The sequence below is a fragment of the Dasypus novemcinctus genome, chromosome 10, assembly GCF_030445035.2.
Source record: "Dasypus novemcinctus isolate mDasNov1 chromosome 10, mDasNov1.1.hap2, whole genome shotgun sequence".
In the NCBI taxonomy this organism is placed as follows: domain Eukaryota; kingdom Metazoa; phylum Chordata; class Mammalia; order Cingulata; family Dasypodidae; genus Dasypus; species Dasypus novemcinctus.
In genome coordinates this window covers 91,005,916-91,019,045 of record NC_080682.1, presented here as the reverse complement: position 1 = coordinate 91,019,045, position 13,130 = coordinate 91,005,916, and the positions used below count along the sequence as shown (strand labels likewise).

At 50.1% G+C, this 13,130-nt stretch overlaps 1 protein-coding gene across 1 annotated transcript; it reads left to right on the top strand.

The window, feature by feature from the left end:
* The first annotated feature begins 56 nt into the window (after positions 1–56).
* On the top strand, positions 57–12,502 carry CCKBR (cholecystokinin B receptor). Its single transcript, XM_012528408.4, has 6 exons — positions 57–732; positions 905–1,126; positions 9,716–9,967; positions 10,142–10,391; positions 10,701–10,873; positions 11,086–12,502. The coding sequence occupies exons 2-6, from the start codon at positions 976–978 to the stop codon at positions 11,622–11,624; spliced, it is 1,365 nt and encodes a 454-aa protein (XP_012383862.1). The 5' UTR covers positions 57–732; positions 905–975; the 3' UTR covers positions 11,625–12,502.
* The last annotated feature ends 628 nt before the right edge of the window (positions 12,503–13,130 follow it).

The window sequence follows — 13,130 nt, the reverse complement described above, 5'->3', positions numbered from 1 at the left end:
CGGGGAGGGGTGGGCGCTGCCTGGAGACCGCGGGGAAAGGAAGCCGCCTCCTCCCCTCCTTTGCCTGAGCTGGGCCAAGGTTGGAACTATACTCCACCCCAGCCCCGTTCGGTCTGGGCAGTGGTCACCACCCCTGGCCGTTCCTAATACCCAAGTCAGACTCTTCCTCCGAGCAGCCTTTTCCCTCCAGGTCTCCCCTGGGGACAAATGTCCCGCACCCTCATTCCCGCCCGCTGCGGAGGGAGCCTTGGACGCAAGCCAAGGTATTGGGCAGTAGGAGATGGAGGGCGTGGGGGCAGAAGCAGCGGTTACTCCAAGCGGACGGCGAGGAGCTGCAGGGCATTGCCGTGGCGACAGCGCAGCGATCGCTGGGGCCACTGCGGCACAGTTTGGTAACCGCGGCGCTCCGCACCTGCTGAGGCATCTGCGCCGCAGCCAGTGACCCCCTCAACCGGTCCCCGCCTCCGACGACACCTCCAAGTCCCTGCTCCACCCGGGAGAGAGGCAGCACCCCGCCCCAGCCGCGCCCTAACTTACCCTCTAAGTCTCCCTCTCGCAACTCCTTCCCCCGCCAACACACACACACACACACACACACACAGAGCCCAGGGAAAGCCTAAAATTCCCCGGAACCCGGGGGGGCGGGGCGGACGGGGAGGAAATCTCTAAGAGAAGCCTGGAGACTTCTACCAAGGGGGCGAGCCTTGAAGGACAGTCACACGGCGGGGCGGGGTGAGCAGAAGTGTCACCTGGTGGGACAGATGCGGTCGCGAGCGTGGGAGGGGCGGGAGCCTAGGCGGGCTGCGCGGAGGGGGAGTGGAAGGCAGGGGCCAGGGCCGGGGGCGGGGACAGGCTGGGCGCGGGTGGGGGCTTTCGGGGGCGGGAGCCTGAGCCGGAATCGCAGCGAGAGCAGGTGGAGCCGCAGCAGGAGTCCGCCGGGCCGAGCTGAGCGAGGCGGCGGGCCGGGCCGGGACCATGGAGTTACCACGGCTGAACCGGAGCGTGCTGGGATCCGGACCCGGGCCGGGGGCTTCTCTGTGCCGTCCTGGGGGCCTCCTCCTCAACAGCAGCAGTGCCGGCAACCACAGCTGCGAGCCCCCTCGCATCCGCGGAACCGGGACACGAGGTGGGTGTCTCCCTCAGCCCCCATCACAAGCTCCTTCCCCCAGCACCTCATGGCACTAACAGAGCGCCCCCCCCCCCCCCCCCCCGCCTCTACAATGCCTTCTCAGACGCCCACACCGTCCTGCTCATAGTACTCTCTCAGCCCCGCAAACAGTCCGCCTCGTATCCGCGGCCGCACAAGTCTTAAAACGCCATCATCTCACAGCCCCTTCACAGCCCTCCCCTGAAAACAAACCCCCCTCCCCAACACACATTCCCTCTCCTTGACACGGACAGTGGGGAGGCAAGGACCTCCTCTTGCCAAATCGTCCAGGTCCCTCTTTTCCTTTTACATCCCATCCGCAATGCCATACTGGGGAAGGGAAGAAAGCAAGGAAGGCAAGTTTGAGGAAAAGAAGGGAGCAAGATTGGGGCAAGGAGCACTCTGGAAGGCCTGATGGGAAGTTACAGTTGTTATCTCCTGTGTTCCCCACCCCAACCCCCAGATTTCCCAAATGAGAGCCTCATATCTGAATTAAGTAGGACCCTGGGTGCTGGCTCCCCAGAGCTGCCTGCCTCTATTTCACTCATCCCGAACCGCTCTGCCTCCCGAGCTGGAGTTCTCAGAACACTGTACCCTCTCTTTCTCTGTGTCCAAGTGATGCCTCTGAATCCTTCCACACCCCCTCCCTAGCCTGCCTCTCCTTAGGACTCACCTTCCTAGAACCTGGTTCCATCCCTTTGTGCCAACCTCTTCTCCACTCATCTTACACTCCTCAGACTGCTTCCAATCACCCAGGTCCCCCCAAATGAATTTCACTCTTCCCATCAGCTCACATTAGCATTTTCTTGATAATCCAACTAAAGATACATCTTTTTCCCTTCTTGAATCCCTCTGTTCCTTAAATGTTTACTGAACATTTGCTGCCCAAGCCCCTGGGCTAGGTTTTGGGAACACAGGATGAAATCAACCCAGTCTGGGCTCTCACAGGTCCCTAGTCAAGTACAGAGGAGAGACAAACCAGTGGATAAATCAGTCACTATGGTTAAGTTCTATGATAGGGGCTGACTTGTGGGCACACAAAGGAAAGAAATTATTAGTGCAGCCTGATTAAGTCCACTAACATCACAGAGAAAGGAACCTGGGAGCTGGATCTTGAAGTTGGAGTCTAGTAGGCAGAAAAGGAAAGAGGGGGATTCCAGGAGAGGTGAAGGAGTTAAGCAGAAGGAAATTATTCCAAGCTCAAAAGGAAAGTTGGAACAATTATAGTCTAAGTACTTATTTACTCCACAAAATAACACGCTTTCCTAACTCAGTTGTTATACTCAGTTTCTCTCATTCAAAAATTTTTGAACAAAGAGGCTATGTTAGGCACCAGGGACGTGAACTGAACAAAACTGACAAAGTACCTGCTTCATAGAGCTCACAGTGTAGTCGGGGAGACAGACGAGTAACCAAGGAATTGCAGCACAAGATGGAAATGCTTTGGTTGGGCTGTGGGCACATAGAAGGGGAGCGCCCAGCCCAGTCTTGGGAATGTAGGGCCGCCTCCTGAGGAGGTGGTGTCTAAATTGAAATCAGAATGATGAGGAAAGCCAGAAAGATGAATGGGGCAGAAGAGAAAAAACATCCCAAGCAGAGAAACAGTATGTGTGAAAGCCCAGAGTTTAAATCCATGTCACTTTTATTCAATGTGACATATTTTTTAGTGGCTGTAACATGTACCTTAAGGGGGGAATAATAAACACTCTGGCTGGACAACAGCCTAGAGGGCTTCTGGAGAATCTTGTATACCCAGCTAAGGAGTGTAGATTTTACCCTGACGGCCTTGGGAACTACTGAAAAGTTTTTAGCCTGGACTGGTTGTGTAGTGTAGAGAATAGATTAGAGGGCTTGAGACGGAAGGCAGAGGGATACTTTAGAAGGCTATTACAGTGGTCCAGATGAAAGATGATGCTGGCTTAGTTGAAGGTAGTAGCAGAGGAGACGGGGAGAGGTGAATGGATTTGAGAGCTGCTTTGGAAGGAAGAATCAACAGGACTTGGTTATTGATTAGAAGTGGAGACTGAGGGAGAGGTCAAGGGATGACAACCAGGTTTCTGGCTAGAGCATTTAGGTGGATGTTGGTCATATTCAGTGAGAAGGATAACAAAGCAACAGAAACAGATTTGGAAGAGGAGATTATAAGTTCACTTCAGGGCCCACTGAGTTCAAATGTCAGTGGGGCACCTAGATGGAGTTGTTCCGAAAGCTGTTGAGTCCATGGGTCTGGAATTTGGGGGAGAGGTATGAACTGGAAATACACACTTGAAAAGCTTTTGCCTGTGGAGATCATGGGAATAGATAACATCTTCCAAAGATTGTGTGGAATGAAAAGAGATCCTGCAGCAGGATGCTGCAGAAGTCAATATTCAAAAACCAGAGAGATTGGAGCTATATCCTTCCAGAAGCCAAGAAAAAGAGAGTTTCAAGGGTAGGGTAAATGATGTCAAATGCTGTCAATAAATCAAGTCGGATAAGGGCAGAATACTGTCCTTTGGGTTCAATCACAAGGAAGTCCTTAGGAAGAGTTGTGGATGCTAAAGCCTGACTTCAGTAGGTTGAAGACCGGCCTTGGGGGTGGGGAGGAACGAACCAGGGTGTGTAGACGAAGCTTCCAAGAAGTTTGGAGAGTGAGAGAAACAAAAACCAAAAACAAAATCAGGATAGTGGTAGAAAAGGCGTGGGGCTGAGCAAGGTTTTGTAGGTTTGTGTCGTTTTGTACTTTGGATATTGGGGGGATTGAGTAGTAGAAGCAAGAGCATTTAAAAAATATCGATGGGGAAGCAGACTTAGCCCAATGGATAGGGCATTCGCCTACCACTTGGGACGTCCACAGTTCAAACCCGGGGCCTCCTTGACCCATGTGGAGCTGGCCCATGTGCAGTGCTGATGCGTGCAAGGAGTGCCATGCCACGCAGGGGTGTCCCCCATGTAGGGGAGCCCCACGCACAAGGAGTGTGCCCTGTAAGGAGAGCCGCCCAGCGTGAAAGAAAGTGCAGCCTGCCCAAGAATGGTGCAGCACACACAGAGAGTTGACACAACAAGATGACTCAACTAAAAGAAACACAGATTCCTGGTGTGGCTGATAAGGATAGAAGCAGTCACAGAAAAACACAGCAAATGGACACAGAGAGCAGACAACTGGGGAAGGGGGAATAAATAAATAAATCTTTAAAAAAATATATCGATGGGCATTGGAAGGCTGAAGGTGCAGAAGAGAGAGGGGATAGTCAATAGAGCAAGGATCCCTGAGAAAACAGGATGTGAAGTGATTCAGAGCACAGGTGCAAGCATTGGCCTCACTCATCTGGATGCTGTTACCCATACAGATTCTGATGTTACCCAGGCAGTCGGAAGTTAGAGGTGCGTGCATCATCCATGCTCATCCAAATGTTACTAAGAGAAACGTGGAAGTTACTCACCCTTATTCTGAGATGGTCCATTTAAGGTTTTCCCATATTCACTCACATGCTAACCCAGAAACAGAGGTGTTAGCCACACTCACTTTAATATTGCCCACAGCCATTTAAATGTTATCCCTCCATCAAACACTTACTTTCGTTGTACTGTAATCTACACAAAATCAGATTTACCCATGCTCACTCAGATAGCCCCTCTCCAGATATTGCCCATAAAATTACAGACATTACTCCCATGCATGCAGAGTTTACTTGTGAAGATTGGAATATTACCTTTGCTCCCCTAGGCACTGTTATTTCTCTCAACCAGGTGACAGCCATAGTCACTCAAATATTGCCCACACATACCTGGATAATATTTCTGCTCCCCCAGCTATTACCATCATCACCTGGCTATTCCCCCATTCACAGTTATTACCCACAGATCCCTGAGGTAACCCATGCTTCCTCAAGACAAAATGAGGAGAGCCAATGTAGTTCAGTGATTAAGCGCCTGCTTCCCATGTACAAGGTTCAATCCCTGGTACCTCCTAAACACAAAACAAAGAGACAAAATGAAATGTTATCTACAAATACTTGCATATGATCCTTGCCCTACAAATTTTATAGCACTTATTCAGATATTACCAACACTTAAATGTTACCACACTCAACTAGATATTCCCATAGACACATAGATGGTACCCTTCTCCAGATAAGCCCACAGAAACACAGGTTTTGCTTGCAAAGATTAAGTCTTATCTAATGCTTCCTCTGATACTACCTACCTCTGCTGGGGTACTACTTCTGCTCCTCAGTTATTACCCATTGACACCTGGAGATCCCCTATTCACCCAGCTGTTATCCACAGTCAGCTGGAGGCTATCCATGCTCACCACAGTGACATGGGTATTACTTTGGTGTCTGCCCCGAGGTGACCAGCTCCAACCCACCAGTAGGAGGCAGGCTTTGAGGCATGAGCAGCTTCCGTGTCTTGAGAAGTTCTTTTTTAGAAAAACCTAGTTTTCCCTTTAAGTCATATTGTCTGGATTTTTTTGCTTGTACTTCTCTGCTATCATTAGGACAGAACAAATGGGAATTCTCTAGATTCCAGAAGCAGAACTTAACCATCCTTGTCTTCTGAGTGTCTGATTTTCTGTTTTTCTCTCATCCCCACCAAGCTAATGCCCATGGGTAAACCATCAAGGAAGTCCCATCGTTCCTTCCCTGCCTTAGGTTCCTAGTCACTGTGGCCACTGTTGTTACTTGCATTCTGTCACAAATACATGTGGGTACACACACATACAAACATTTTAATTCTAAGATTGCTTTTAATTAGTCTTTTCCATACCTTCTAACTATTTCATAGCAAAGAGCATGAGACATAGTGGTTGCTGGGAATAAGGTAATAGCTAGGAATGCCCAGTAAAAACAGCAAAGCACTGCACAATTGTTGGCCATTTTTATTAGGACCTTGTCCTTTAATTTTTCAGGAAGCCCAAAACAGATTGGGGATTTCACAAAAGTAGGGCCTCATCTCACCTTTCTGTTCCACCACAATGAGCCAAACTCAAGGATAGATGCATGGGACACAGCAGCTGGATGAATGCATGAGAAATGTGCTTTGCATACTTCAGAGTGGTATACAAACTTGAGAAGGTGTGGCTATTGCATCAAAAATTAGTTGAAAATAGAATGAGGGTAGAGAATGGAAAGCTGAGGGTTAATCTGTGCAGAATTGGTTAAACAACTGTAAATCTTTGGAAATGAATGGAAATGGTGAGAACACATCATGGTGTTTGTGACTAGCAGACCTATTACATAGGTATGACAGTGGTTGAAAGGGAAAGTCTAAGGACAAGCATATTACTAGATGGAAAGTTAAAAAATGTAACATGGGACTATGTAACATAGTGAAACCTCATGTGAAAGTGAAATACAAATATGGGTAATGTACATGTAAGACTGTGTTTTACAAAGTATAAACACAAACTATAGAGATGGAAATAGAATAGCGGTTATGTATAGCAGGGGAAGCATATAGAGATTGAAAGGTGATGAGGTTTTTATCTTTATTATTATTGGAATAACGAAGACACATTATTTCATTTTCAATATAATAATAAATGAAGTGATGAATGCACAACTATGGGATTATTCCAAATACTATTGATTGTACACTTTGGATGGATTTATGCTTTATTAATAAGTATCAATAAAATTGATTTGTTAAGAAAAAAGAATTAAAGAGAGGTACTCAGACAAGGATGATGGAACTAGAGAAATTAAGGAGAGGGAGGGAATGAGAGGGAGTGTTTGAGGGGAGGAGGGCCCCAAGTACAAGATAAACCACCAACTCTATTTTTCTGTGTCAAAGGACCTCTCTGAAGGAGATACCCTTCCCAAAGTTTCTTTAGTTGACCCATACATATACACACACCCCTCAAATTTGTCAAACTCCCTACAGAGGGGGGGCCCAGCTTCAAATGAGACACAGATGGTTTATATATATATATATATATATATATATATATATATATATATATATATAAAATAGCAAAAGTAAGGCACCAGAAATCACTGCCTGCCCAGGATCCTACAAAATATGTCTCCAAAGAGACAGAGGCAGAGAGAAGACATGATGGAATTTTAGGGGCACAGAGGTGAGGAATGGTTAAGGAGAGAAAAGGCTGGTGCACATAAATGTAGGACAGATTCATTCAAGTTCATTAAAAACCACTTATTGAGTGCCTCCTTTGTGCTAGACATTATGCTGAGTGCTAGGGATATACTGGAGAACAAGATGGACATGGTCCCTAGCTTCAAGAAGCTCATAGTCTAGTGAAGGATAGAGAGAATTAAAAGTTACAACACAGTAAGAAATGTCATGGTAGACTGCAGTACCTTAAGAGAGGCACTCAGGTTGAGGTTTTGGTGTGTGTGTTTTTTTTTTAAGATTTTACTTATTTATCTACCCCCTCATTGTTTTGCACTTGCTGTGTCTGTTTGTCTTCTTTGTTTCTTTAGGAGTCACTGGGAACTGAACGCAGGACCTCTGATGTGGGAGGGAGCCACCACCTCCATTCCCTACTTTGCCGTTTCTCTCATTGTGTTTTTCCTCTTGTACCTCTTGTTGCATCATCTTGTCACATCAGCTCACTGCACCTGCCCATCATGCCAGCTCGCCGTCCTGCTCATCCTCTTTAGGAGGCACTGGGAACCTCTGTTCCCTGCTTTGTTGTGTCTCTCATTATGTTTTTCTTCTTGTGTCTCTTGTTGAGTCATCTTGTTGCATCCACTTGCCACACCTGCCTGTTAAGCCAGCTTGCTGTCTTCTTTAGGAGGCACTGGAAACCAAACCACAGCCCTCCCTTGTGGTAGGCAGGAGCCCAATTGCTTGAGCCACATTGGCTTCCCCCAGGTTGAGATTTGATTCCTATTAGGAGGCAGGGTGAAGAATGACAAAGGAGCAAGGGAATGGTAGGAGGTAAAGCATTTTAGGAATCTGGGTTCTATTCTGATTCAGCCCCTCACTAGCTGTGGGGTTTTTTTTTTAATGTATTTCTCTCCCCTCCCCCGCCCCCCCCCCACCCCCACCCCCGGTTGTCTGTTCTCTGTGTCTAGCTGTGGGATTTTGGCAAGTAATTTCTCTGTGGTTTCAATTTGGGGCTCTCTTGTAAGTAGCACTTACTTGATGCCTAGAACAGCTTCTAAATAAGTTGGTTAGTGTTTTGAGAAAACCGTGCCAATTTGTAGGCTGAGGCAAGAGGCAGCCAAGGCACAGGGTCGTGGGAGAGGGGGCTGCAGTTCTGGGCCCTTCTCTCCTCCATGCTGGGAGACTGTGCCCCCTGCCCTCTTTCCCTTCAAGCTCCAATAACCCTTATGTTGGAATCAGGGATGTGGGTGATTTAGTCCAGTTTAGTTCTAGTCAATTTTGGCTAGCTGCCTACTGGCCCAAGGGTCTGCCTGGCTATGATATAGAGGCCCAAAGATAGATCCATCTCCCAATAGACAATGACCCCGGGGGTCAGCACTCCCAGCTCTCTGTCAGCCCAGCAACATTAGGTGTCCCTCCTCTGAGCTCTCACAGCACCTTGTACATACCTCAGCCTGTGTGGCATCACACTGTGTCGCAATTGCCTGCTTATGTATCTGAATTCCCATCTAGACTGTGAACTTTTGGATGGCAGGGAGTTTGTCATATTCATCTCTTTGTTTCCAATGCCTGGCACAGACAGCGTCCACTGTAAATGTTTGTTGAGTGAGATTCAGTGTTTGGAAATAATTAAAAGTCAAGGTAGAAAGTAGAAAGGGCTTTAATGGATGTGTAAGGAACATGCATGGGTCGCAGAAGGGGGAAATTAGCTCCAAATGAGATGTCCAGAAAGGTGTTAGAGAAGTATCAGTTTATCTGAGTCACGAAGGACAAGGGATGACTAGGAGTATGCCAGATATAGAAAATGAGGTTGTGGTGGGGAGGGAGATTAGTAGAAGCATTTGAGGCTGAGAAGCAGCATAAGCAGACAGAGAGTCATGAGTGCACATGATATAGTCAAGAAACTGAGTCATGCAGTGGCTTAAGTAGGTCCGTGGCAAGAAGGAGGTAGAAAAGAGGAATGGTTGTTCTTGGAGGATTTGATGACGTGCTAAGGGGTGGCAAGCAGCAGAAGTAGATGAAGTTCTTTTCTTTAGAGAATAAAAATATGATCCAACCTGGGTTTCAAAAGATGGTTTCTGGTGAACAGCATGAAATGCAACAGGAAGGTGAAGTAGAGTAGGCTGAGAAAGGACCTTTGGGTTTGTCAGTTAAAGATTAGTGACCTTGGAAAGAAGTGTCCAAACGGTGATGGGGTGTGGGGTGGATTATAATGGATTGAGGGATGATGCGGAAGAGACAAATAATCCTTTTAAGAAGTTTGGCTGCAAAGAGAAGGAAGGATTTGGAGCAAACCTTGAGAAGAGACAGGCTTTCTTAAGGGTGGAGTTAGGCCTATTTAATTGATGATGCCTCAAGGAGTTAGAGGGGCAAAGGACTCAAGTTCACCATTTACTGAGTGTGAGGGGTGTGGAAGAGCTCTGGGTAGTGGGGGTTAGGGATAAATCGGCTTGGGGGGTTCTGCCTCAGTGGGACCAGATTCTGATACTGCCCCCTCTCCCCTTTCCCACTCAGAATTGGAGCTGGCCATTAGGGTCACCCTGTACGCGGTGATCTTCCTAATGAGTGTTGGAGGAAATGTGCTCATCATCGTGGTCCTGGGGCTGAGCCGACGCCTGCGGACCGTCACCAACGCCTTCCTACTCTCCCTGGCAGTCAGCGACCTCCTGCTGGCCGTGGCTTGCATGCCCTTCACTCTCCTGCCCAATCTCATGGGCACGTTCATCTTTGGCACAGTCGTCTGCAAGGCGGTTTCCTACCTCATGGGTGGGTGAGACAACTCCCTCCCTCCCTTCCCTTCCTACTCCCCTCCTAAAGCCCTTTCAGGATGTAGAGGTCTTTCCCGGGGGGGTGGGGGGTGGGTTGCGGGGTGTGGGAAGTCACATTGGTGAGTGTGTACTGCAAGATTCCCAGGTGACCCCTTCCTCTTTCCTTGCTTAGGGGTGTCTGTGAGCGTGTCCACGCTAAGCCTCGTGGCCATCGCCCTGGAGCGGTACAGCGCCATCTGCCGGCCACTGCAGGCGCGTGTGTGGCAGACGCGCTCCCACGCGGCTCGCGTGATCGCAGCCACGTGGCTGTTGTCGGGACTGCTCATGGTGCCCTACCCCGTGTACACCGTCGTGCAGCCATCGGGGCCCCGCGTGCTGCAGTGCGTGCACCGCTGGCCCAGTCCGCGGGTCCGCCAGACCTGGTGAGGGTGCCAACCCCTGTTGCTGGGAGCTACCTTCTCCATCAGATGCGAAAGAGCATTTCTCAGGACCTTCCCTCCAGCTGATCCAAGAATTATCATGCCAATTTCTATTCCGCACCCACCACCCCGGGATTCCCATTCTGGGCCCCTCCCCAGGTCTCCAGCCCTTCCCAAAGCACCTCTAAATCTTACTCTTACCTCTGGGACCTGATCACCACTCCTAAAAACTCCCATCTTTGGTTCTTCCCCACATCTGTGATTGCTTGACTGGGCAGAGACCCCGTGTGATTGATCCGTGTTCTGTCTCAGGTCGGTACTGCTGCTCCTGCTCTTGTTTTTCGTCCCGGGTGTGGTTATGGCCGTGGCCTATGGGCTTATCTCCCGCGAGCTCTACTTGGGGCTTCGCTTTGACGGTGACAGTGACAGCGAGAGCCAGAGCCGGGTCCGAAACCAAGGAGAGCTGCCTGGTGGGGTGGCACCAGGTGGGCGAAATCCGAAGGGGAGGTACCTAAGGAGACAGAGCGGGGCTTTGGTCAGGGCAGGGCGGAAAGACGGGGCATGCGCGGGAGGTGAGGCTGGAAATAGTGCTCAGGCTCTTTGGGGCGTTGCATGGAGAATGCGGGGTAGGTGTGGCTTAGGCAGGGGGATGGGAAGACCCTGCTTTCTGCACTGACTGCCCACCCTCTGTGCCTAGGTCATGCCCACCGGAACGGGCGCTGCGGGCTGGAAAGCGGGCTGCCTGGCGAGGACAACGATGGCTGCTACGTGCAGCTTCCGCGCTCTCGGCCTGCACTGGAGCTGTCGGCGCTCACTGCGCCTCCTCCTGGGCAAGGACCCGGCTCCCGTCCCTGCCAGGCCAAGCTACTGGCTAAGAAGCGCGTGGTACGAATGTTGCTGGTGATCGTTGTGCTTTTTTTCCTGTGTTGGCTGCCACTGTACAGTGCCAATACGTGGCGCGCCTTCGACGGCCAGGGTGCACACCGCGCACTCTCGGGCGCCCCGATCTCCTTTATCCACTTGCTCAGCTACGCCTCGGCCTGCGTCAACCCCCTCGTCTACTGCTTCATGCACCGTCGTTTTCGGCAGGCTTGCCTCGACACATGTGCCCGCTGCTGCCCCCGGCCTCCTCGAGCTCACCCCAGGCCTCTTCCAGACGAGGACCCGCCCACCCCTTCCATTGCTTCGCTGTCCAGGCTGAGCTACACCACCATCAGCACGCTGGGGCCTGGCTGAGCGTAGGATGTGGAGTGGGGGCCGATCCCCACGAGCAGGGACCCATCCAGACCCACAAGAAACGCAGACCAAAACTGACACAGGAGACTGATGCCCAGCAGCATGGACTGACCCCAATGCGCAGGGAAAGGAGGCTTACCCGACACAAAGGAAACAATAACTGAGACCTGCACAGGAAAGGAGGCACAATCCTGATTTGGCACTGAGCAGGGCACATAGAAAACGTGGCACTGACCCTGGATGTCCACAGACACAGACCCTAGCAGTGGACTATCCCCATGCAATGTGACCACCAACAGCGACTGACCTGCCCGTCGCACACACATCCAGTAATGGCACTGACTCTTTTAGGGGATACCGAGTCTGACACGGAACTGACTCCTGAGATGCCCCAGGCTGCCCCCAGTTTGACCTCACAGTGCCCTTGTGCCCTTCATAACCACCTCTGAAAACACCAACAGGCTGTTTGCACTGAAAAAGCCCCCGTTCCGGCCCTTTCTAATTAAGAACTGTGGCCCTGCCCATCCTCCCTCGGCAGACCTCTAAAAGAAATAATAAATGATTTGGCTTCCAGCTTGGGCCTCCTTTCTGGACTTTTTTGGGGTAGGCGAGGAGGCAGGAAAATTTGTGGTCCCTCCCTATGCGGTCAGCTCCTGCCCATGACCCCCTGCCAAAATGCCTGAGGCTACTTGGGGCTGTGTGTATTCATTCTGCGTTGTCATCCTAGACCCACCTTCGTGCCAGGATTGTAGTAGTTGGGAGTGAGGGTGGGAGGTGGGATACCCATGACACGATCCCTGAGCACATTCTCCTAAATGGTGTCATTGTTAATGTACTATATTGATGATGTTTATTAAAATATTGGTGAAAAGATAAAAGAGGAAAATTGTATTAAGTCTCTGTTTATTTAGCGTGTTTATTCAGTTTATCCAAGGAGCTTTTCCAACCACTATAGGTGTACTAACGTTAAGTAGGTTAATTAGGGAAGCGGACTTGGCCCAGTGGTTAGGGCATCCATCTACCACATGAGAGGTCCGCGGTTCAAACCCCAGGCCTCCTTGACCCGTGTGGAGCTGGCCCATGCACGGTGCTGATGCGCACAGGGAGTGCCCTGCCACGCAGGGGTATCCCCCGCGTGGAGGAGCCCCACGTGCAAGGAGTGCGCCCCGTGGGGAGAACCACCCAGTGTGAAAGAAGTTCAGCCTGCCCAGGGATGGTGCTGCCCACACGGAGAGCTGACACAAGATGATGCAACAAAAAAATACAGATTCCCGTGCCGCTGACAACGACAGAAGCTGACAAAGGAAAACAGGCAGCGAATGGACACAGAGAACACACAACTTTGGGGGGAGGGGAGGGGAGAGAAATAAATAAATAAATCTTTAAAAAAAAAGGTACGTTAATTAGTGAACTCACTCTTCCCCCATGTCAGCTTCTCACCTGGCCAAACTTCTGCCCCATGGCAGCACCTTTACTGGCCCAGCAACAACAAAGAGGCCTGGAGAT